The sequence below is a fragment of the Arachis duranensis genome, chromosome 2 (assembly GCF_000817695.3).
Source record: "Arachis duranensis cultivar V14167 chromosome 2, aradu.V14167.gnm2.J7QH, whole genome shotgun sequence".
NCBI lineage: Eukaryota > Viridiplantae > Streptophyta > Magnoliopsida > Fabales > Fabaceae > Arachis > Arachis duranensis.
Window position 1 is genome coordinate 76,298,003 of NC_029773.3, and position 21,679 is coordinate 76,319,681.

Genomic DNA, 21,679 nt, shown 5'->3' on the forward strand with positions numbered 1-21,679 from the left:
ATAACAATATAAAAGTACTTTTTTGTTTATTTATTACATGAAAAACATCTTTTTTTTAAGGAAAAAAAGATCTTTTAAAAAAAGATGTAAATTACCGCTTCTCAAAAAAGATATTTTTTTTTATTTTACTAGTGCTTTTACTTTTATTACTAGAAATTTGCCAAACACGTTAAAAAATATAAAAAGATCTTTTTTCATTGAAAAAAGATCTTTTTTAACAAAATAATGGCACCCAAACATGCACAAAGAGGAGAAAGAATTTTGAATTATGCAGGACAACAAGTTCAAATGCACCTTAATTCATTCCGAAATAAATTGAAATTATATAATAATTGTGACACAATTAACTCAGAAATAAACCGAAATTACATAATGATTGCGATACATAAATTCAATTCGAAAATAAGCATACAAACAAGATTGAATTGTGAACAGAAATACATCTAAAATCAATGTTAGATTAGACAACATCATCAATATGGTAAAAGTTTAACAATAATAATAATGACGATATGTATAATGAAAACGAAGAAGAACGCATGCGTAAATTTAAAACAAAAAGAAAAAGAAAAAACAGCACAAGGAGAGAAGAAAAAAAAATATGATTTAAATTACTTAGATTAACTTAAATGTTAAAATTTTTTGAATATGAAGAATAATTCTTTATCAAAATGAAACATATAACATTTTTACGAAGACAAAAACATCAGATATAACATTTTTTAAGAACATCCAAACAAAATTTAAGGGGAAAAAAACAGAGAAACGAGAATACAAAAACTAAACATAAATTAATTAATTATTAATTCATTAATTTTCCAAAAATAAGCATTTAATTATTTTGGCTCCGTCGTCGCAGTCATGAGCATCCAACAACCCCAATAATCATAATCCCAATTATCATTTCATAATCATCAGCAAAATTCATCATCGTCTTCCCCCTTACCTTAACAAAACACTACGTGCTAACAACACCATCACCATTCACCACAAAAAACAAGCAACGCACGCAGAGAGAAACAAACACAAAAAACAATAAAAAAACAAAGAAAAAGAAAAATAAAGAGGATCTGTTTTCTGGTCTCTGGTACTCGGAGCTAGTTTCCGGGTTCTCATTTCACCCAACTTCTAGGGTTTCGGCCATGGCGATGGCTCAGGGAACGGGAATAGGGCGTAGCAGCAGCATGAACAGCAGCAGTAGCAGCAGGGTAATAGGGGAGTACATAGTGGGAAGAGAAATTGGTTCGGGTTCGTTCTCGCGTGTGTGGCATGGAAGGCACAAGGTTCATGGCACTGAGGTCGCCATCAAAGAGATCGCAACCCATCGTCTCAATAACAAGCTCCATGATAGCCTCATGTCCGAGATTTTCATCCTCAAGCGAATTAAGCACCCTAACATCATTCGTTTGCACGATATCATTCAGGTTCCATGATCAATTCTTGCATATATATATATTTTTTAATTTTAATTTTGTTTGTTTAATTTTAATTTTAAGTTTGATTTTGATTTTTCTGTTTGTGTATATCTATCTGCCTATGCATTTATTTAGTATAGTATAATAGTAAAAAGAAAATTGATATGATGTTGACTTATAGTTTTAGTTTAACTGGTTTTTTTGGGGAAAAGGGGGGGGGGTTTGAGTCTATGGTTTGGCTAGTTCACGTGTCTTTTTTAGTAGAAATTTACGAGGTGGCAACTTCTTATGCAAGTGAAACAGGTGCTGTTTTGGCTTTGAAACATGTGACGACTTTTGTGCAAGTTTTTGTTGTTAACAGTGGATTTTGAGATGTTGCATTGCCCCCTGAGGTTGACTTCCAACATGATTCATGACAGGATGCAATGTCGTCTTTTGATCCATCTATTTAGTGGGATTAGACTTTGTTCTTGTTGAGCTATAGACTTAAGTTAACAAGTCAAGTTTGTGTTAGTGGGATTGAACTAGAAGAACATGGCCAATTCAAGGTGCAACTAGCTCAACCAGGCAGTTTGGTCTGGTTAAAGTCATTGTTTGATATATGATAGAAGGGGAAGGATGGGGTGCCTGCCTACAGAATTATGCCTACGATATCAATTTTTTTGGCTTTGGGGAGCCAAAGCTCCTGATCACTAGCTGCTGAGGATCCCGGTTGCTTCTCTCTCTCTGTCACCAATGATTATGGGCTCTCCCTGTTAACTCTGATCTCACATTGTGCAAAACATGTTGAGTCTATTACTTGCCTTTGGAGCTTTGTACAAAAGAAGGAGCGACTATTGCTTGTTCTTGAAATACTGTTAGCTGCTTGAAATATATTGAATTATTTACATACTTCCAGATAGTGCTTGGTAATTGTAGCCTACCATATCATCAATAAATATAGTGGCTAAAAATCTGCTGTTGGGCAGGTTCATTTGTGTTGATTTATGAATAAGTTTCAAGCCTAAGGTTTAATTTATTTTATTGAAATCAAAGAAGCATGAGGTTAGACTAAGAATTTAGTATTTTATGAATAGATTGGTATGTGCTGGATGGCTTTACTATTGGTCCAAGTGTAGTGCCAAATTAACTTTGCATTCATTTGTGTATAAATAAAATACTTGCTAAGAAACATTGTTCATTTTATTTAGGCTCCTGGTAAGATACATCTTGTGTTAGAGTATTGTAAAGGGGGAGATCTATATTTTTACATTCAACGCCATGGAAGGGTACAGGAGGCAACCGCAAAGCATTTTATGCAGCAGCTGGGTAGGTTTTAGGTTTTGTGCAGTTGCTTTTCTTTTAACTGTTTGTTGTAATAAAGGAGACTTCTTTTTTTGTTACAGCTGATGGCCTTCAAGTTCTCCGGGACAATAATGTAATTCATCGAGATCTAAAACCACAGGTTTTGTGTTTGAACCTAATCTTTACAACATAAATACCTGTCAATTGGTTTATGTTCCATTTAGTTCACAATCTTATCCATTTCCCTTCTACCAATCCATTATTAATATTCTCTCAACTAAAGAACACCGAAGTGTTCTAGCGGGAAATCATATTTCGGTATAAGTTGCAACTTGCAGTTGTAGGTGATATTTAATATCTAGAGTATAAATTGTTCAGTCTTCAAAAGTTCTTCCTGTGAAGGTCGTATTGTTATTTTGTCTATCTTAGTAATTCTTATCATCCTTGAAACAGAACCTCCTTCTGTCAAGAAATGATGAAAAGTCAGTGCTGAAGATTGCTGACTTTGGATTTGCAAGGTAGTGTAACTGGATGCTCCATGCATCTTTAGGACCGAAAATATTACACATTTATGTGTGTGGTGCAGTTTATATTTTTGATCATTAGTGAAAAAAATATTTCAATAGCGTGTTTAAGTCTCATTTAAAATCTCTCACTGCTTTCTTTATTGTTAGATCTGTTCACATGAATCTGTTTACAAATTAAATCACCTTGCTCACTTTATAATGTTTCTGTTTCATTGTGTTTCTTTTGAGTGTCTTATACTACTTTCTTCAAATTAGTTGTTAAAACATAAATTTCTTCATGGGCAGATCTCTGCAACCTAGGGGCCTTGCTGAAACCCTGTGTGGTTCACCACTCTACATGGCTCCAGAAATCATGCAACTACAGAAGTATGATGCCAAGGTGATTTTAGTTTTAATATATTTGAAATTCCAGTGTTCATAGTTGGTTTCTTTCCTAATTATCCTGAATTAAACACACAGGCAGATCTATGGAGTGTTGGTGCAATCTTATTTCAGCTTGTAATAGGAAGAACACCTTTTACCGGAAACAATCAAATACAGGTATATAATTCGTATTTCCACACTGATATTTTATGTCTCTCAAGGAAAGCAGAGTAGTTTATTGCTATATCTGAAGCATGGACACTCTTAGAAATGCTTGACATAGACACCAAATTCTTAAGGACTCAAGTAGGAGGGACACACACACGCGCGCGCACAATATACAGGCAAAGCACTCTGGATATATGTCATACATCAATATGCATCATATCTTGACCCCAATAAGTTATGAGGCATTATATCTATTAACGTTTCGAAAATAAACCCCTAAATGAATGTCTTTATAAAACTTGCCATTTTCAAGTACTTGTACTAGAAAATATTTAAAGAACCATCTAAAGATTATTTTTATTTTTTCTCTACCATTGTTTTTCTTTTGTTGACATTGTGTACACACTCCTACAACTAGATGAAGTTGGCCTGAAGTTGGGTGTGGATTGGGCTCTTTAATAACTAAGTTGATGTAATAAAATTGATGAAAAAAGATGAAAATGTTTCCAAGCTCTTTGTACCTTATCCATGTTTACCTTATGTCTAGTTGCTTCTACACCATGTCCAAGACAATAAGTAAATAAATAAATAAATAAACTAAAGAATTCTATTTAACACATGAATGCTTGTCAAACACATTGTCAATCACACATTTGTAAGCATGTTTGCTAAGTATCTGTGTATAATGTGTGTCTGACATGAGGACATGTTAGTTGGAACATACCTGGTTTCTAGGTTAATATTTGATCCTGTCATCTGAAATGGAGTCCTGTAACTTGACATGACTCCTTTGACTTTCATATTTAGCTTACTGTTATAATCATGGGGTCTGCAGTTGCTACAGAACATTATGAAATCAACAGAATTGGTATTCCCATCTGATTGCCAAAGTCTCAGTTCTGACTGCAAAGATTTGTGTCAGAAATTGCTACGCCGAAATCCAGGTATTTGTTGATTATATTGCAGATTGAAACTTGAGAGATAAATCACAGTGCAAGATCTCTGGACCTGTTTAGGATATTTATTTGGTATCTCTGGTAATTATTAATTGTTAGAACTTGTACTGTTTGGTTAAACAGTTGCTTGCGTGATTCTATGACTATTACTGGAAAACTAGTTTCAGTAGAGAGAGCGTGGAAGAGTGAAATGTTGTATTTCCAACCTCTCTATGTGAAATTAGATATGCTTTGTTAGCCATCAACGTGGCGGCCCCTTTAAAGCAAAATTGGGCCAACAGATCTGCCTTGATGTTTCAGGCTTTTACATAACTTGAACCATCCTCCTGCTAACCATGCTAACAAGAGTCGAGCAATAGTGTGATTTTGTTCTTCCTGCTAATGGAGATCAGACCACTTGAGACAGGGGAATGCTTATTTTGGCTTGTTGTGTGAGATTTAGATACATAATTACTTGATACAGGGTCCTGTTCCAAAGGTAAATTATTACCCGATTGTTAAGAGTATACACAACTGTGAAGGGAATAAATAAAGGAAAGGTTGGACCCTGAAATCAACTATGATTTACTTCGGATTGATTATTGATGATTACTCGGGGCTTGATTGAAGAATGATTGATAGATAAAGCTTGCTTGTAATAATTAAATATTGTCTGTTGTCAAAGATTAATTGAGATATGGGTTGTGGCTAATTCACACCATTCCAACAAATCTACTCCGATGCGTTGTTTCTTATCTATTGAATTTTCAGTGGAACGTCTTACTTTTGAAGAATTCTTTAACCATCCATTCCTTTCTAAGAAGCAACCAGAACGGATTGAACTGTTGAGGTAACAAGGATGACTCTTAGATTTTTAGTTTATTATGGTTTTTCAGTTGGGAGGTGTAAATATTTTTTGTTTGTAGGAATAGAAGTTCGTCAAGGCTGGTAGGTGGATTTAGTTCAGCAGAATCTGACCCTTTAAGAAAGACTGAGGAAAATTATCAAGAGGATTGCTTACCATTCTTTCTAGATGATGATTCTAGTGGTCCTGAGGGGAGTCCTTCCCTTTCAAAGAAGTCTTCAATCAAGTCTACCATTGGATTTGATCTAAGTACAAAACTAGATAAACCAGAGCCAGCATCTCCTGTTGCTAACAACATAAATTATACCTCCAGATACAGTAGTGTAACACAGAGACCTGAAAGCACGACTAAAAGATTGGACAACCCTAAAGTATCAGGAAGAAATCTCACTGGTCCTTTAGAACCTCTAGAACAAAGATTTACCGATTCTCATTCAAAAGGTACTAATTATGATTTATGAAACCAAGTTTCCTTTTTCTAGTTCTGTTTCTGATGGTTAGATTCATGATTTGTTCTTTGTAATTTATACATAATGCTGCTTATTTGTCCTCTAATTTGGCAGTTACAGATTCCCTAGAGAATATTGATCAAGATTATGTTCTTGTGTCTGGACCCCCTATTGATGTGTCCTCATCTTCAGCGAGTGCTTCAAAGCCAAGCCATTCCCCATTTAAGTCAAGCAGTCTTCCTCAAGAGTCTTCAAAAACAATCACTAGATTAAGTGCTCCAATGCCAATTGTTGGAGTTTCTACCAGTAGCACATGCCAGATTGGAAGCTCAGAAAGTCAGGACTCTGCTCCTGGGACATCACATGGATCAATGGATACAGGTGATGAACAGCCGTCAGGTCATTGCATGACAAGGATTAAATCATTGCAACAGTGTGCATCTGCCATCACAGAATTAGTTAATGAAAAGGTAAATTTGCTATATATTTGCGACTCTCAAATTTTGTATGTAAATGTTCTCCATTCAAATTCAGGAGTCTGCATAATCTTGTATGGAATCTTTAACAGATTATCACTGCCTTGAGCTTCAGAAGTTTGCCAATTGTATGGTCTTTTAAATTAATCAGGAGTCAGGAAATTGTGTGGTCTAGTATAATGAATAATGCGTAAATTCGGTGAAATGAATACAGCACTCTAAATTGGAATTATGCAATAGGCTACTTAAGAATTCTTTTATTTGCCTGTTATTTATAATAGAATGAATATACAAGAGGTTCTAGTTAGGATAATGGATCTGATAGACACTAATCACATATATAGTGGTATAGGGATACATAAGAAAAATAGATTTATAAATAGTGTTTTAAAGATGGATACGATGCATGATAGAGAACTTTAACGTCGTTTGACACATGTAGGTGACCCACCTAGTGCGACACGGCTTAGTTATTGTCCATAATAGAATGAATTAACAGTAAGGCATTTGATGTGGATCACTTTGCCCTAGCTTGTGGTCTTAAACTAGTTTGTGGAAGGGTATGAGGAGGATGGATATTAGCTAATGACTAGCTGCTGTTTTAATATGGTCATAGTAAATCTGTTGAGTTGTGCCTCAGTATGCTTTTATGTCCTCTCTACTTGTGACTGAGGATCTCTTCCTCAATTGAGAATGATTAAACAATGATTGAACCCTATCTACCCGTTTATATATCTCCATTGAGAGCCATGCTGTTATTGCATTTGGCATTAATGCCATTTTCTTAAGTAGCATATTTATGAAAGAAAAGAGTTATTTATCTTGATTCTTGATATTTTTCTTTCTGCTTGCCACATCACCCTCTCCCTCCTGAAAATCAAAAGATGGAGGCAGGAAAGCCGCTAGAAGCATTTTCTGTTCAGCTTGTAATTCTTGCCATTTGGAAGCAAGCACTGCATATATGCCATACACGAGCTGCCTCAGCTATGGAAGGTAGTCCAAATCAAGAAACTTTAAGATACAGGAGGAGTGCCAGCAAGAAGCATGGTAGTTCTGATTCAGAAGAATGCTTTGACGGAAACACCCAAGGGTCTAAGGATATGCTAGCTCAAATTGAAAGTGAGTTTCTGAAGGAATTTGAGCATGCTGAAGAACTTGCCAAAGCCATTGAACCTGGTATGAGCTTTTCTCATTAACGACTAATTGATATGCTATCTTTCTTAAAATGGCTGTCTTTTGCATCTGCTATAACCAGAGTTCTTTGTTTTATGCCTGTAAACTTTAACACATTACAAAACTCATGTAGTGTACAATGTGATAGGGCGTAATGTTATTTCTCAACAATCATTATGAGCAATGGTCAAGGAAGGTCATTACTAGCTACATTTCACTTGCAGTTTATGAGCTAATTGAATGTACACTTTATGTCCTCAATAGGAAGTAATAACTAACAAGAGACATGAATTTCTTTTAATTAATTTTTTTTGGGGTTTTTTGGTTGTATGGAGGAGAGGGCTACATGACTTTCATTCCATGATATATAAAAGTAAAGCATTTATAATGTGTACCTAATTGCAGGAAGCACAGAGATGCCAGATGCAATGGAGACAATTTTTCAATCTGCCCTTGCTTTTGGGAAACATGGGGGTGTAAGTAATCCCTTCTGCTACTTTCTTCCATTTTTAGGTCCAGCTTACATAATACAATTTTAGATTCATTATATCTAGCAATGCTAGTTTAGTAATTTTTCTTTGTAGCTAAATTTCCCCTAGTGAGATTGAGACGTGAGACATAACTAGGTCTTGGTTGACTTATTTTATGAACTTCTTGGACTTAGTTTTCTAATTTAAATAAAATATGTAGAAATGGCTGTGCCTTGCTGAATAAGTTAGCTAAAAGTGAGAACATGGAGAAAATAAGTCCATCATGATCTTTGAGGTACAATAGGTTATTTCAAGAAAAGATTTGTAGGTCTATAATTGGCATTGCAGTTAGAAACCACAAATCAGTCAGTGTCAACAAAAAATGGTGTGCGTTTGATTTACTGGACTATTTGTTACTAGGGTACCCATAAATGCCGTTGTTGCCCTGTAACACAACCACCGCTTCTTCCTCCTCTTTGAACAAGGAAACCTAACATGGCCTTGTCCCATTAGGTTAGGTCGACTACATGGATCAAATGACGTCTGTCATGAATCATGTCTAACCTCAAATCATTCATGTTTAGGTCCCTTTTATCACCTCATTCAAAATCATCTTATATGTCCTAAATTGTGCAAATACTGGCTATCTTTACTCGTTTCTTCTCCAGCACGGCAGTACCTTCCATAGGGGCTTTGTTGGAACTTGGAACCCTATCATTTGCCTTTCCAAGTTGATGAAAACCATATATAATCTTCTCTTTAGCTCTGAAACCTCTCGATCTTTCCTTTTTAAGAAAAGAAAAAATAGAGAAACCATGCCATGTCCCAATAGTACAAAATTTATCATGATGTCTGGACATTACAAGAATATTAAACTTGAACTAACATGGCCAACTAGGTTTTTTATTTGTAAGTACTAAGTAATCTATAAGTATATATGTTAATGCTCGATAAAGGTCAAGGGCATGCCTTGGCCCTAGAGTGGAAAGAGTCCTCTCAACCTAAAATCTTTTATTCCAAAAGGTGAAGAAAAGAAATTGAACTGACATGGATTTAATTCCAAGATCGAATCTTAAGTTATTATATTGTCATATGTTGGCAGGTGGAAGAGCTCATGGGAGACATGGAAAGTGCAGCTGCATTGTATTCGAAGGCAGTCCGTCTCTTACTCTTCCTACTAGTTGAAGCACCATCCTTGATTCTTAATCCTCCATTCTCTCCGACCAACTCGGACCGTTACAGGCTACGGAATTACATCGATATTCTCAATAACAGGCAAGGCTATTCGAGATCGCAGCGGATGACACTTCTGAAATGTGATGACAGTCAAGGCATCTTCAAAGAAAAGTTTTAGTAATGGTTTCTTTTTTTCTCCCATTTCACATTATAAATTATTAATTTGTACAGTTATTCTTTGATGGAAGGGAGATTAGGGATGCTGACTATGAGTCACAACTAGCACATAGGCTGTTGTAAAATTCATTTGTGATTAGGAATTTGATTAAATGTGCAATTGATTATGTATGCTTTCTGCCGCGTTTCCCATATGAATTATATCATGAATAGCTGAAATGTTTGAATTTGCTTCAAAACTGTATATAAATATTTAATTTGGCAATATTCTAAATGTGATCAATGACTTCAATTTGGTGGAATCGTCTCCTGTGTGATTGTGACCTACTGACCCGAGTTTTTATACGGGATGTAGGTCTTTTTGTTTTTCATTTTTCTTTTTGAAGAAGGAAAAAAAATATTTACTCTGAAAATTGAACATAACTAGACAGCGTTAATCTTTTTGTGTTTCATTTTTCTTTCTCAAGAAGAAAAAATATTTACTCTGAAAATTCAACATAATTAGACAGCGTTCCTATCGTTTTCTGTCTGGATAAGGAATTTATTTTTCTTTTGGAGGGGGTCTATTTCATCGATATAATCTAAAGTCCATTCTTGTACAATACTGAATTAATATTTAAAATGGTCTCTAAAATTTAATATTCAAAATTGTCTCTCAAATTTTTTGATAGTTTCAAATTGATTTTTGAAGTTCCAATTGACTCAATTTGAACTCCCAATAAGTAACTCAAGTTAACTCTTTTGTTAGAAAAATATTTTTTTTATCCCTTGTTTTAATGCTTTTTTTTTTATTATGAAAACCACATGCTAGTAGCGTCGTCAAACATGTTGTGGATGTTTGAAAGTAGTCAGAATTGTTGCTCTGTGGTCGTTGTGCTCACAAAAGAGCACACAAAGTGACATGCTGAAAATTAAGTCTAATGGTATTATAGAATATTTGAAACTTACTTTAATTTCATACAAATGTAAATTCCTGTATTAGTACGGGTTTGTCAATTGCTGTAAACCTAGTTAATGCTGGTTCTAGTTCTGGAATATACCAGATTCATGCATGGTGTTCGACTGATTTGATTTTACGATCTGCAGAGATAAGTTTTCCATTGTTTTTCTACGAGTACCATATTTGTGATTGGTAAGTGCTGCTTCTAACTGTGTTTTTTGTTGTCTTTTTAATTGAGGATTCCAAGTCTATGACTCCCTCTGAGGTGGGACAGATTCTTGAATGGGAATTGCCCTAGAATCTTGAACCCTCTGTAGCTGAACTACAAGATCTTGAAGAAGTGTAAACATCCTATTACTGCTACTTGTCCCTCTTAGCTAGGAACTTCAGTGTTATGGCCTAGCCATGTTTGATTTGATAAGTCTGGATAAGTTTAATTCCTAAGCAAATAGTGAAGAAAAATAAGCATCAATCAATTGTTCTTAGAATTTTTCGCTGAAAGTTTGTCTAGCTTATCTTTTTTTTTTTTTTTAAATCTTGTTGCAAGTAATTGCAAAACCATAGTGGATTGGGATTTTCATGATGGATGAAGGCAGCATAGACAATATGTATATATCTATTGACATTAACATTAACATTTCAAATTCACTTCTGATTAATCATGAAAGAGGAATATGACATCACCTTGTTTTAATAGAATCTTAATAGTATGGAGCATACAAACATGGTTTTCTTACCAAAATAGAGGACCATTAAATTAAATTTTGTACCTACTACTGTTTTACAACAAAATAAAGCGGATTCCTGATACATTCCTAATATATAACGACAGTTGTGCAATATCTTAAAATGAATTTTGATTTTTGGAAAACTAAACTGATTACAACTCATTTCGGTACAGAAAATTGACCTCTCATAACTATTTTGAAGACTAATTTTGGGTTTATTTACTTTACTCTACATGTGAGACTCACCTTTTTTGAAGTTGTTAAAACAATACGTTAATCACTAGTGTGGAGCTGAGACAATGTTGCGATCCTATGGAAAATCTTTTGATGTCCTCTCTTTCTTGCTTGATGTAAGATTCAAGAGAGGAAATATGTCTCTTCCCCGTAATGAAACCATTAATTGAAAGTATGGAAAACCTTTCTACATAGCTTAAAAAATGCTGATTTATTCGGAGGGTTATGTAAAATAGTATATTCATCATTCCAAAATCTGTCATGCATATAGTAAGAGATCAATGTCATGTTTGTAAGATAGGTTAACATTACATTTTACAAAATATGTGTTAAGTAATGCAAAACCGAAATCTTAAAGTTAATGTGTACTTTTACAAATAAAAAAGTGTTGCGCATAATATAGCCGGACAACCAGAAAAATCAGGATAATTTATAACAGAGCTATGAAAATAAACTGTGACTGATTTGTTTGTTGCAGTAAAATTTTAAGGATATTTTTGTGTATTAATTTTTTTGAAGACTAAAATAATATGTAAATTAATATTAAATTTAGAAGTTAATTTAAAAAATATTGTACAATACATTTATTTAATTTGGCAATTTATATATGATTTAATAATATTATTATTCAACAAAAAAATACAAAAAATATACCGTTTTAATATAGATAATAATTGTACTTAATTGTTACTTTGTAATTCAATTGGATAATAATATGAACTAAATTTAATTGATTAAGAAGTTTAAATTTTTTTTAGTAGCATATCAAAATTAATTTAAATTTTATAGCGGTTGATGATAAATGGCAATTTAAAATAAAAAATTAATTAAAAATTAATAATTATAAAAAATAAAATTATACATAAATTATACTATAAGTAATAAAAATATTCAATTGAAGTTTATTTACCTGATTTCATATAATTATTTTTTATTTTTATTTTTTAAATAGTTATTTTTGTTTTTTAATCTTTTTTTAGGTTATATTTAAATACTATGGTACAATGATGAAACTATTAGATAAAATATAAGTATAAATATTATTAATGTATTGATAATTAAAAATGACATTTAATTTTTTAATTTTATTTTTCATAAATAATGACAATATATATTTTCAACAATATTATTACAACTAAATAATGTTAAAAAATATAAATTATTGAAAAAAAAATGATATATAGACAACAAAGACACTATATAACTTATGAATACATTTACATAAAGAAATAGAAAAATTAATGAATACAATCATACAATCACCTAATACATACATTTAACAAATTAAAAAAAAAAACTAAGGTCATCAATCAAATTCTAGTTGTGCAAAAAATTAGCAAGAATGAAGAGAGAGAGAGAGAAAGAAAAAGAGATATAAAATTATGTTAGAGGAGATAAAAAAAAATGTGTAAAGTGAATGTTGATTTATATAACGAATATTATTAATATTTTGATAATTAAAAATGATATTCAATTTTTTAATTTGATTTTTTATGAATAATGACAATATGTATTTTCAATAATATTATTACGATATTAAAAAATATAAATTGTTGAAAGGAAAAAGAAGTGATATATATATAGGCGACAAAGACACTATATAACTCATGAATATAATTACACAAAAAATAGAAAAATCAATGAATACAATCACACAATCATCTAATACATACATTTAGCAAATTAAAAAAAATAAAGATAAAAATTATAATCATCAACCAAATTCCAATTGTGCGAAAAATTAATAAAATGGAGAAGGAGAAGGAAAAAGAAAAAGAGAAAGAGGTATAAGATTATGTGAGAGGAGATAAAAAAATGTGTAAAATGAATATTAAGAGTAATTACCCAAATCAGCCCAAGGATTTTAAAAGTGGACATTTTAGTCTCCAAGAAAAATTAATACACAAATTAATCCCCAAGGTTTTATTCCGACAGACAAATTAGTCCCTAGTTTATTTTCCGACATAATAATTACCTAGATCAGTATCCAAGAATTTTAAAAGCGGACATTTTAGTCCCGAAGAAAAATTAATACACAGATCAATCTTCAACATTTTTCTTTGTCAGACATAACAGTCCCCGTCCATTTTATTTTTACTATATGTCGATCTTTTTTATTATTAACTTAACTTTGTGCATGTGGACGATGATACTAACATATTAATACACTCTTTTCGTTAGAAACAAGTAAGGTGCATAATGATGGTTTGAAATCTAAATTAAAACAATTTTCTTTTAATACGGACATGTTTTTAAAAATAGGACATCTTTTGATTATATTAAATACAAAAATATCAAATAGTTTTAATATATTATATATTAGAATCTAATAAATAAATTTATCATTATTTTTATCTAAAAAATATAAAAAATTATGGTACAATATTATCGTGTAATTAATAATAATAATTTTATTTTTTTGGATGGAGGACTGTTATGTCTGAGAGAGAAAAACGTTGGGATTGATTGTGCATTAATTTTTTATGGAAAGAATATCCGCTTTTAAAATTTGTGGGGACTGATTGGGTAATTATTCTGCTGGAAAATGAATTGGGGACTAATTTGTTTGCTAAAATAAAATTTTAGGAATTGAACTGTGTATTAATTTATTCTTGGAGACTGATTTAGATAATTACTCAAATATTAATTTATATAATAAATATAGAAATGAGTGATGAGTATGAAAGGATAAGAGAATGAATGGATTTTAATTAAATTTATACCTATTAAAAAATTTAATATTATTAGAAATAATAATATAACTTATATAAAAATAAAAAGTAAGAGAATATGAAAAATTAAGGTTAAAAAAGAATATGAAAAATTAAGGTTAAAAGAAAAATTTTATGACATAATAAAAAAATAGAAATAACCATTTTTATATTAAATTAAATGAAAATTAAAAAATTTAAATTATGCGGTGAGCGTGGATCGAACACGCGACCTTCAGATCTTCAGTCTGACGCTCTCCCAACTGAGCTATCCCCGCAGAGATGTAAGATTTAATTTTTTTAATATTATGTTTGAAGTTTGCGAACTATTTCCTTTCTCGGAATTGCCAATTTAGCCGTAGAATCCGACATCATTATTTCATGCACTTAATCAACTCTACTTAAATAAGACGTTTGGATTAATAATATACTAAAAATTTGATTCTATTACTAGTCAGTAAAAGGAAATCCATTGATATTGGTCATTTGGTATAAAAGTCAGTATGCTTACCCCTCTAAACAACTTGTTATTAATAGAATAAAATTCTTACCATTGAACATCACTAAGAATGCAATTAAATAGTTCACTTTTACATTTATTTACGGCATATCTATTATGTGGAATTCAATGTATATAAAAATAATATCTTGAACAAAAGATGGATTAATGTAAAATTATCATTCAACAGTTAGTTTGTAAAATAAATTTCAAATATAAAGATTTTCTATAATACAAGAATTGAGTTAAGACTTATACCCTCTCCAACAATGATATATTATTTCATCAAAATTTGTAAAAAAGAGACTTCCAAGGACATTACCAAGAAAACAAATGTCCTGCAACATGGTCCCTTTGTTGATTAACTTCAGTATAGATCAAATCTAAATCCGAAATTAGTACAATTGAAGTAACTCATGAGCTACAACTACCTAACAAATTACATAGGTAGTAACATCAAAATTAACTACAAAATTTCCTAGAAACATGTGAAGCCATGAAATCTTAAATTAAAGCATATCCTTTTCCCTGAAAAGTCATACTCCACTCAAATCAAATTCAGCTAACACTACCATTAGACGCATGAAACTGACTATTGAAAATGCCCCTTCAATGTCTCATAAGTCATAGTCCTGATTACGAATAACCGCTTTGTATTGTAATCCATAAATCATAGTATTACAGACAAGAGCTCAACCACAACCACAAGCACTATGCACCTTACAAGGTCAAATGGAATGTTTCTGCATGTAGCAAGAGAAAATATGTTAGATATATGCCCTTCTTCACCTAGGTGCCGGTCGCAATAATATCTTTTATCCAATTACTTTCCGCAAAATAAATTCTTTCATAAAAATCAATCATGACATCACCCACGAAATATGTTGGTAATGCAATAACTAGTGACAGGAAGAGGAGAAAAATAAATAAATAAAAATAAAAGGGTCACTAAACAAAATGCCATATTCAGTGAAGGAACATATATCACTCAAATTGTGTTCTTCAAATTAACTTCACCTTTGGGATAAACTAGGGGAAATTGACGATTCAAATATCTCCTAGAAGCATCTTCAGTGTCTCATAAGTCATAAAGACAATGCCCACACCAGGAACAACCTTGTAATACTCGGGCAAAATCCCTCTGTACAGACCTCGCAACCCTTCATTTTGAACTATGCGCCTAAATGTCCCAAACAAACCACTGTTATAAACACGAGCTCGACCACCAGCACCCTCTAATTGCATCCTCCGTCTTACGAGATCTAAAGGAAATGTTGCTGAATGTTGCAAGAGATCATTACACATACAATACATGGTTAGTGACTTGGTGCCTAGAAAATATCATAAGAAATAAACAGTATCTTATCTGATTAATTACTATAAAACAAATTCTTCCTTGTCCAAATCATCAAGCAAGACATGAGCAATCCAAACTCTTTCCATGAAATAAGTTCATTCAAGAAAATGTCAGCTTGCATCACAAAATGAGTTTAGCCAAATATTTAGGCACATAATTAAAAGCTAACAGATCAAAGACGTCTAACAGCTCACACAGTCATAGCATATGTCAAACACATCTAACAGTCAGAAGCGAACAAATCAATTAAAAGGGGAACACTGATAGATCGTTTAGAATACCAACTAGTACTTCCAGCTTCACATTCCGCAGTACTACTATATTTCCTCAAAATTCAAAAAAATAAATAAATATCATTAGCCAATATATAAGCCCCAAAATTGAAGGAAGTACAAAACAATTTAACTAAAAAAGCTCAAAAGAAACTCAGCCAATGGTAACAGGAAAACCAAAATAACATTTAGATATGTAAATGATGATGAATTTATTCATCACGTGCATGAAAAGTAATTAAATGAGCATCACATATAAATCTGTCAAATAACAGGTTGCCCAGGATGTTGAACAATTTATTAAAAAAAAATTGAGGAATCATCCTGCCATTGCAAATAGCTACAAACTAACAAGTACCAACCTGTCGATGATGCAATTCCCGAAAGACTTCCACAAGCAAGACTGACCATGACAGTAGAATCATCGGGCCTAAATTTCAAAATGACAGAATGAAGGAAGTATTTAGGAAACAGATACAGTGAGCATAAACTACTACTTAATCCTTTATATATATATATTCCACCTTTGGGACTTCCAAAAAGAACGTAAGGCCTCATAAACAGAAAAACTAATAGCAATATTGGGCCCAACACCCTGCATCACACAAAAGAATTACTTATGACTATTATTTGAAGAAATCAAGATGACAGATATGTAAAAGAACTAATAGCAATATTGGGCCCAACACCCTGCATCACACAAAAGAATTACTTATGACTATTATTTGAAGAAATCAAGATGACAGATATGTCAAAAAAAAAAAAAAAGAAGTGAAAATGGAGCACCCTACCAGCAATGTTGCTCCAAGGCCCTTGTACAGACCAAAGAAACCTTCTTCCCTACAAATGGTACTGAAAGCATGTGAGATGCCCCTATAGTATACAGCACTTCTCTGCAAAGGAACATAATAGAAGAATCTCAATAAACAAGGTGAAAAGGCAACAGAATATCATGATGAAGATGAATGGGATCTAACAATTCTTAACTCAGGGAGGTTGCTACAACACCTGTGCTGCAAGTCGCGTTCTCACAAGATCCAAAGGATATGTGGCAGAAGCAGCTGTTATACCTGCTAAACCACCACCCACAAAGTGCACAAATAGGTTTTTACTAGCATTTCCGCTATGATTCTCACCAATCAGTGACTGTAATAGCTGCAAACAGACAGCGTAAAGGCAACATTAATTCAAGCCTTAAGAATATATAAATAACTTCTGAAATAACTTACATTATAGAGAGGACATAAGAGATTACATTCTTGTAGTGTTCATAGGCATAGAAGTTGACAGCAGAATATGGGAGACGATGAACAATGGTAACCATATTGCCTTTCCAAAATGCTCTAAATCCTTCTTCATTGACAATACGGGAAGCTTCAAACCATATGCTAGGCTTGCTCAATGTTGCCATATCAGAATGCATACCTTGTATCTGTCAGGGAAGGAAATCCTAACCTTAGAAAAAACTTCATTCACATTAGCACGAGGAGGAATAATCAGGTTACACCTCATCGACATAATTACAAAAACCTGCTAATTATCCAGGCCTAATATGCAACGAAATGCAATTGTTTTACATTACGCCTTATGCAAGTTAAGTGTTGAATGTAAAACTGATAAGAGAAAGGAAAAAACAAGCCTATGTTGTATGATGATTTTACTTTCTATATACCAAATTCAAATTGGCCATCACTATGGCCAAATTCAAGTCATGTTTGGCAGATAAGACATAGATGCAGACATTGTGTCCTAAGACACTGAATTTCTCAACAGAAAAAATACAAAAACCCTAATAAGAGACACAACTTATTTTTTTATTATTCCTATTAATTTTTCATAATTATATTTTTTATCGTTATTTTTATTCCTAAATTTTTTGTATGGAAAGAAATGAGAGTAAATTGGACTTTCATAATTTATATCTTTATATTTAATTTATCACCAAACAAAAATAGAAAATACAGAAACACTAATTTTTATATCTCTTTCCTTTGTGTCTTGTCTAATGTCTAGGTCTATTCTCATAACTAATCTCATCCCATAATTTCAGGCAATTACAATTGTGCACACTAGATGGTTATCTCTATTCCAGAGTTTCTTTACACCTGTGTTGCCTACATTACAACATTTGGATGCACCCTTTCACCAAACCTACATTGTGCATCATTCCCTTAATCATACTAATTAAGAGTTAAAAAAAAAATTAGGTATAAATAAATACATAAGTCAAAACAAAATCAAACGTAAAAAACAAACAGGAACTAAACCACTAGTCACGAAGTGCCTATCAACTAACTAAACTCTAGACTTGGTAAACAAATTAAAATAAAAGCTCATACATAAAATAAATAAAGAAAAGAAGAAACCTGAAAAAGGATAGTGAGGCGAGCAAGGGGTGCAGTGCAGGTTTTGCTGAAAGCACCGGCGATGCCGCCAGCAAGAAGCTGATGAACGCTTCCTATCTGCGACTTCTGCCGCTGTTGTTGATTCTGCTGCTGCTGCTGGTTCCGGCGATTATTATGCGGCAGAAACTTAGCTGCCCCGCCGCCATCGACTACGGTGCCGTGGGCGGCGTTAAGGGCTTTCTGCCCACCTTCTACTACAATACCAACTCGAGCCTCCATCATTCACCGAAAACAACTCTTAAAACCTCAAAAACTCCCTTTTACCGCGAATTGTGTTGTTATCGTTACATGTAAGCTGCTGCAAGAGGAGCTTGAATTGAGGAAGGTGAAGAAGAAGGACATGGACGAAGAGGGAGAATCTTTTGGGTTAAAGGTTGAAAGAATCGAACTTTGAAGTATGAAATGCAAAAGCCTGTGTGGGAGTTGAAGGTTAATTGACGAATCTAGGGTTTATCATTTGGGGGGTTTGGGATGGGACGGTAAGTCGGTAACTACTAACTAAGTATCCGCAGAATCCGTTACGGGGAGGCGGCGGGTTCTATCATTCTGTCACGAGATTTTTTATTGGATAAAGGGATAAAGAGAAAGTTGATAAAAGTGATAAATGGAAAATGTAAAGCCAATATTTTTAGTATAAAAAAGTAGGGAGATAGTTACTATTGATTGATTAGTTAATGTAAAAAGTACTGTCTCTAAAGAAAAAAGAATTTTGAGAAGGAAAAATTGTTTTTGAAAGTTAATTTACGGACGTTGAAAAAAGATTTCCACAAGAGAAAGATCTTTCGGGCGGAAGCACAAAGAAAATTAAAATGAATGAGGAAGGACACGCGAACTATCACGTGGAGGAGAAGAAGATCCTTTCAGAAACGCAGAAGAACAATGTAGTATCAACACAAGATATACAAGATGCTGATATGGTTCCAGAAACGTTTCTTCAGCAACCTCAGAAAGCCTTTTATAGAGAGGTTGATGAATGATGGTTTTGAAAAATTAAATCCTGAAGAAATTGTTGAAATGGTGGCTGAAGAGTACCTTTCTGATGATGATGTGATGGACCATGAGGAGGTTTCTAAAGTTCTTTTCAATCTAAAACCTAATATTGAAGTTATCTTGGAAGAGTATGATGAGTGGTGTAGGCTTTGGAAGCAATCTCTAATAGTGAAACTATTGGGAAAGAAGCTCAGCCTCCAAATTATGAAGAGATGGGCTAATCGAAGGTGGACAAAGAATGGCACGACCAGAATTATGGATTTGGAAGGTGATTTTTTTCTGATTCGATTTTCGGATCAGGGGGACCATGGATATGTGCTTTTTGAAGGACCATGGATAATTGCAGATCACTATCTGTTGCTGATATAGTAATGGTGCCCTCTTTTTCTTCCGCAGGAGACTGAAGTCTAGAAGGTAGCAATTTGGGTGAGAATACCAAACCTTCCAACAGAGTTATAATAAGTATTTCTTATGGAAGGTGGGGAAAAGTATTGGAACCATGCTCAAGGTGAATGAACATACCTCTATACACTCTAGAGGTAAATTTGCACAAATTTGTGTGGAGGTTAATCTGAGAAAACAATTGGTACCGTCCTTCTCAGCTCTAGGAAAGGATTTCTATTTGGTTTATAAAGGACTCCATCAAATTTGCTTCAATTGTGGCCGATATGGCCATCGGCTTGAAGGATGTCCAGAAAAGGAGAATGAAGTGGCTGCTATTGGAGGAAGAAAGGAAGTGGTGAATGATTTGAACCACCGTGAAGGGGTGGCAGCAGCCGTCGTCCAGAACCAGCCGGAGTCTTGTGTTCCGGCAAACCAAAAAGGAAAGAAGTAATTACGAAAAAAGATCAAGGAAAGAATCAACAGAATATGACCGTTGCAAATGCAAAAGTAATCAAACTTCAATCTTCAATTGGCGCAGAAAATCAGGGCTTTGGAGTTAATACGGAAAAGGGCCCATTTGGACCATGGATGATAGTCAAGAAGAACCAAAAAAGAAACAAACAGAATTCTGGAAAAGTGAATGGTGAGTGAAAAATCAGCAATAATACTAATAGATTTGATGTGCTAATCAATGAGGAATCAAATGAAAAAGAAAAGAATCCTGAAAAGGAAATAAATCAACAAGATAAGTTAAAGGAAGCAAGGATTACGGCTAAAGATATGCATCATTATGCTAGAACAGCTAACAATGTGAAAGGCCAAACATTTGGAGTAAGAAAGAATCAAATGCCTAGATCCCAAAATGGAAAGTCTATTGAAGTACTCAAGAAGAATAGTGCTGGCAAACCATATATGGAGAAGAAGGAATCAGCTCAACAAGGGGGAGACTTAAAGGAAACTCAATGGACCCCAAGATTAGTGAGCTTATTACCGTAACTATGAGAGGAGGAATAGTGGAAGAAAAGAACAAATGTAATGGCAAGGATAAACCTCCAGAAAAAGATCTTTCTCATGTAAAAGATACTACCATTCTGGACAAGGAAAGTAGCCAATCTTTACTTACTCCTAATGGAGGCGACATAGAGGAAAGGGTTCCAAAGCCTATGGAGACCTAATCAGTTTTTCTGTACAGACCTGGGAGTTCTTATCCTTAGCCCATGATCTTTTATTATTTTATTTTAATTATGAATATTATTACATGGAATTGTAGAGGAGCTTCATCAAAAGGGCTTCAATCTATTATTAAAGACTTAACTTAAAGATACAGAAGTTACTTTTGTATCCTTCTTGAGACTCATATTTCAGGTTCTAAAGCAGAATCAACTATCAAAAGGTTTGGTTTTTAATGGCTGGTGCATTAGCAAGGCAAATTGTTTTTCTGGAGGAATTTGGTGCTTGTGAAAAAAGGATGAATGGAATATTAAACGTCTCCACATACATAAGCAATTTATTCACCTTGAAGTGAAATGGAGGGATGAAGCTTGTTGGAACTTCACTGCCATTTATGGTAGTATGCAAGTTAGTAAAAGAATGGAGCTCTGGCAATGCTTGGAGGATATAGCTGAAAGCATAAATGGACCTTGGTGTTGTGGAGGAGATTTTAACTCTATTACCAATCTTA

General features: G+C 33.3%; 2 protein-coding genes and 1 non-coding gene across 5 annotated transcripts; 1 reads left to right on the forward strand and 2 right to left on the reverse strand.

The window, feature by feature from the left end:
• The first annotated feature begins 856 nt into the window (after positions 1 to 856).
• On the forward strand, positions 857 to 9,770 carry LOC107475026 (serine/threonine-protein kinase ATG1c). Of its 3 annotated transcripts, none has more exons than XM_016094668.3 (13): positions 857 to 1,424; positions 2,606 to 2,723; positions 2,801 to 2,859; positions 3,153 to 3,217; positions 3,512 to 3,605; positions 3,686 to 3,766; positions 4,593 to 4,701; positions 5,464 to 5,542; positions 5,619 to 5,998; positions 6,121 to 6,476; positions 7,367 to 7,658; positions 8,061 to 8,131; positions 9,228 to 9,770. In XM_016094668.3, the coding sequence occupies exons 1-13, from the start codon at positions 1,143 to 1,145 to the stop codon at positions 9,477 to 9,479; spliced, it is 2,238 nt and encodes a 745-aa protein (XP_015950154.1). In that variant the 5' UTR covers positions 857 to 1,142; the 3' UTR covers positions 9,480 to 9,770. The 3 variants fall into 3 exon arrangements, with proteins under 3 accessions (XP_015950154.1, XP_020991265.1, XP_052113054.1); XM_021135606.2 differs by having other exon boundaries at positions 5,625 to 5,998; XM_052257094.1 differs by lacking the exons at positions 857 to 1,424; positions 3,153 to 3,217 and having other exon boundaries at positions 2,655 to 2,723.
• A 4,526-nt stretch (positions 9,771 to 14,296) lies between these two features.
• TRNAF-GAA (transfer RNA phenylalanine (anticodon GAA)) lies at positions 14,297 to 14,369 on the reverse strand. Its single transcript has one exon. It is a non-coding gene; the product is annotated as a tRNA-Phe (tRNA).
• A 481-nt stretch (positions 14,370 to 14,850) lies between these two features.
• LOC107475025 (uncharacterized) lies at positions 14,851 to 19,687 on the reverse strand. The gene is made up of 8 exons (XM_016094667.3): positions 18,586 to 19,687; positions 17,475 to 17,651; positions 17,228 to 17,374; positions 17,011 to 17,112; positions 16,744 to 16,814; positions 16,582 to 16,649; positions 15,608 to 15,867; positions 14,851 to 15,333 (listed from the first exon to the last, which is right to left on the reverse strand). The coding sequence occupies exons 1-7, from the start codon at positions 18,844 to 18,846 to the stop codon at positions 15,638 to 15,640; spliced, it is 1,056 nt and encodes a 351-aa protein (XP_015950153.1). The 5' UTR covers positions 18,847 to 19,687; the 3' UTR covers positions 14,851 to 15,333; positions 15,608 to 15,637.
• Positions 19,688 to 21,679: the final 1,992 nt, after the last annotated feature.

Coding starts and splice junctions, on each gene's coding strand:
- LOC107475026 (XM_016094668.3), top strand. CDS start 1,143: ATGGCGATGGCTCAGGGAACGGGAATAGGGCGTAGCAGCAGCATGAAC. Junction 1,425..2,605: donor GTTTGCACGATATCATTCAG/GTTCCATGATCA, acceptor CATTTTATTTAG/GCTCCTGGTAAGATACATCT. Junction 5,999..6,120: donor TACCGATTCTCATTCAAAAG/GTACTAATTATG, acceptor CTAATTTGGCAG/TTACAGATTCCCTAGAGAAT.
- LOC107475025 (XM_016094667.3), bottom strand. CDS start 18,846: ATGATGGAGGCTCGAGTTGGTATTGTAGTAGAAGGTGGGCAGAAAGCC. Junction 17,652..18,585: donor GCCTCACTATCCTTTTTCAG/GTTTCTTCTTTT, acceptor CTTCCCTGACAG/ATACAAGGTATGCATTCTGA. Junction 17,375..17,474: donor CCTATGAACACTACAAGAAT/GTAATCTCTTAT, acceptor GTCTGTTTGCAG/CTATTACAGTCACTGATTGG.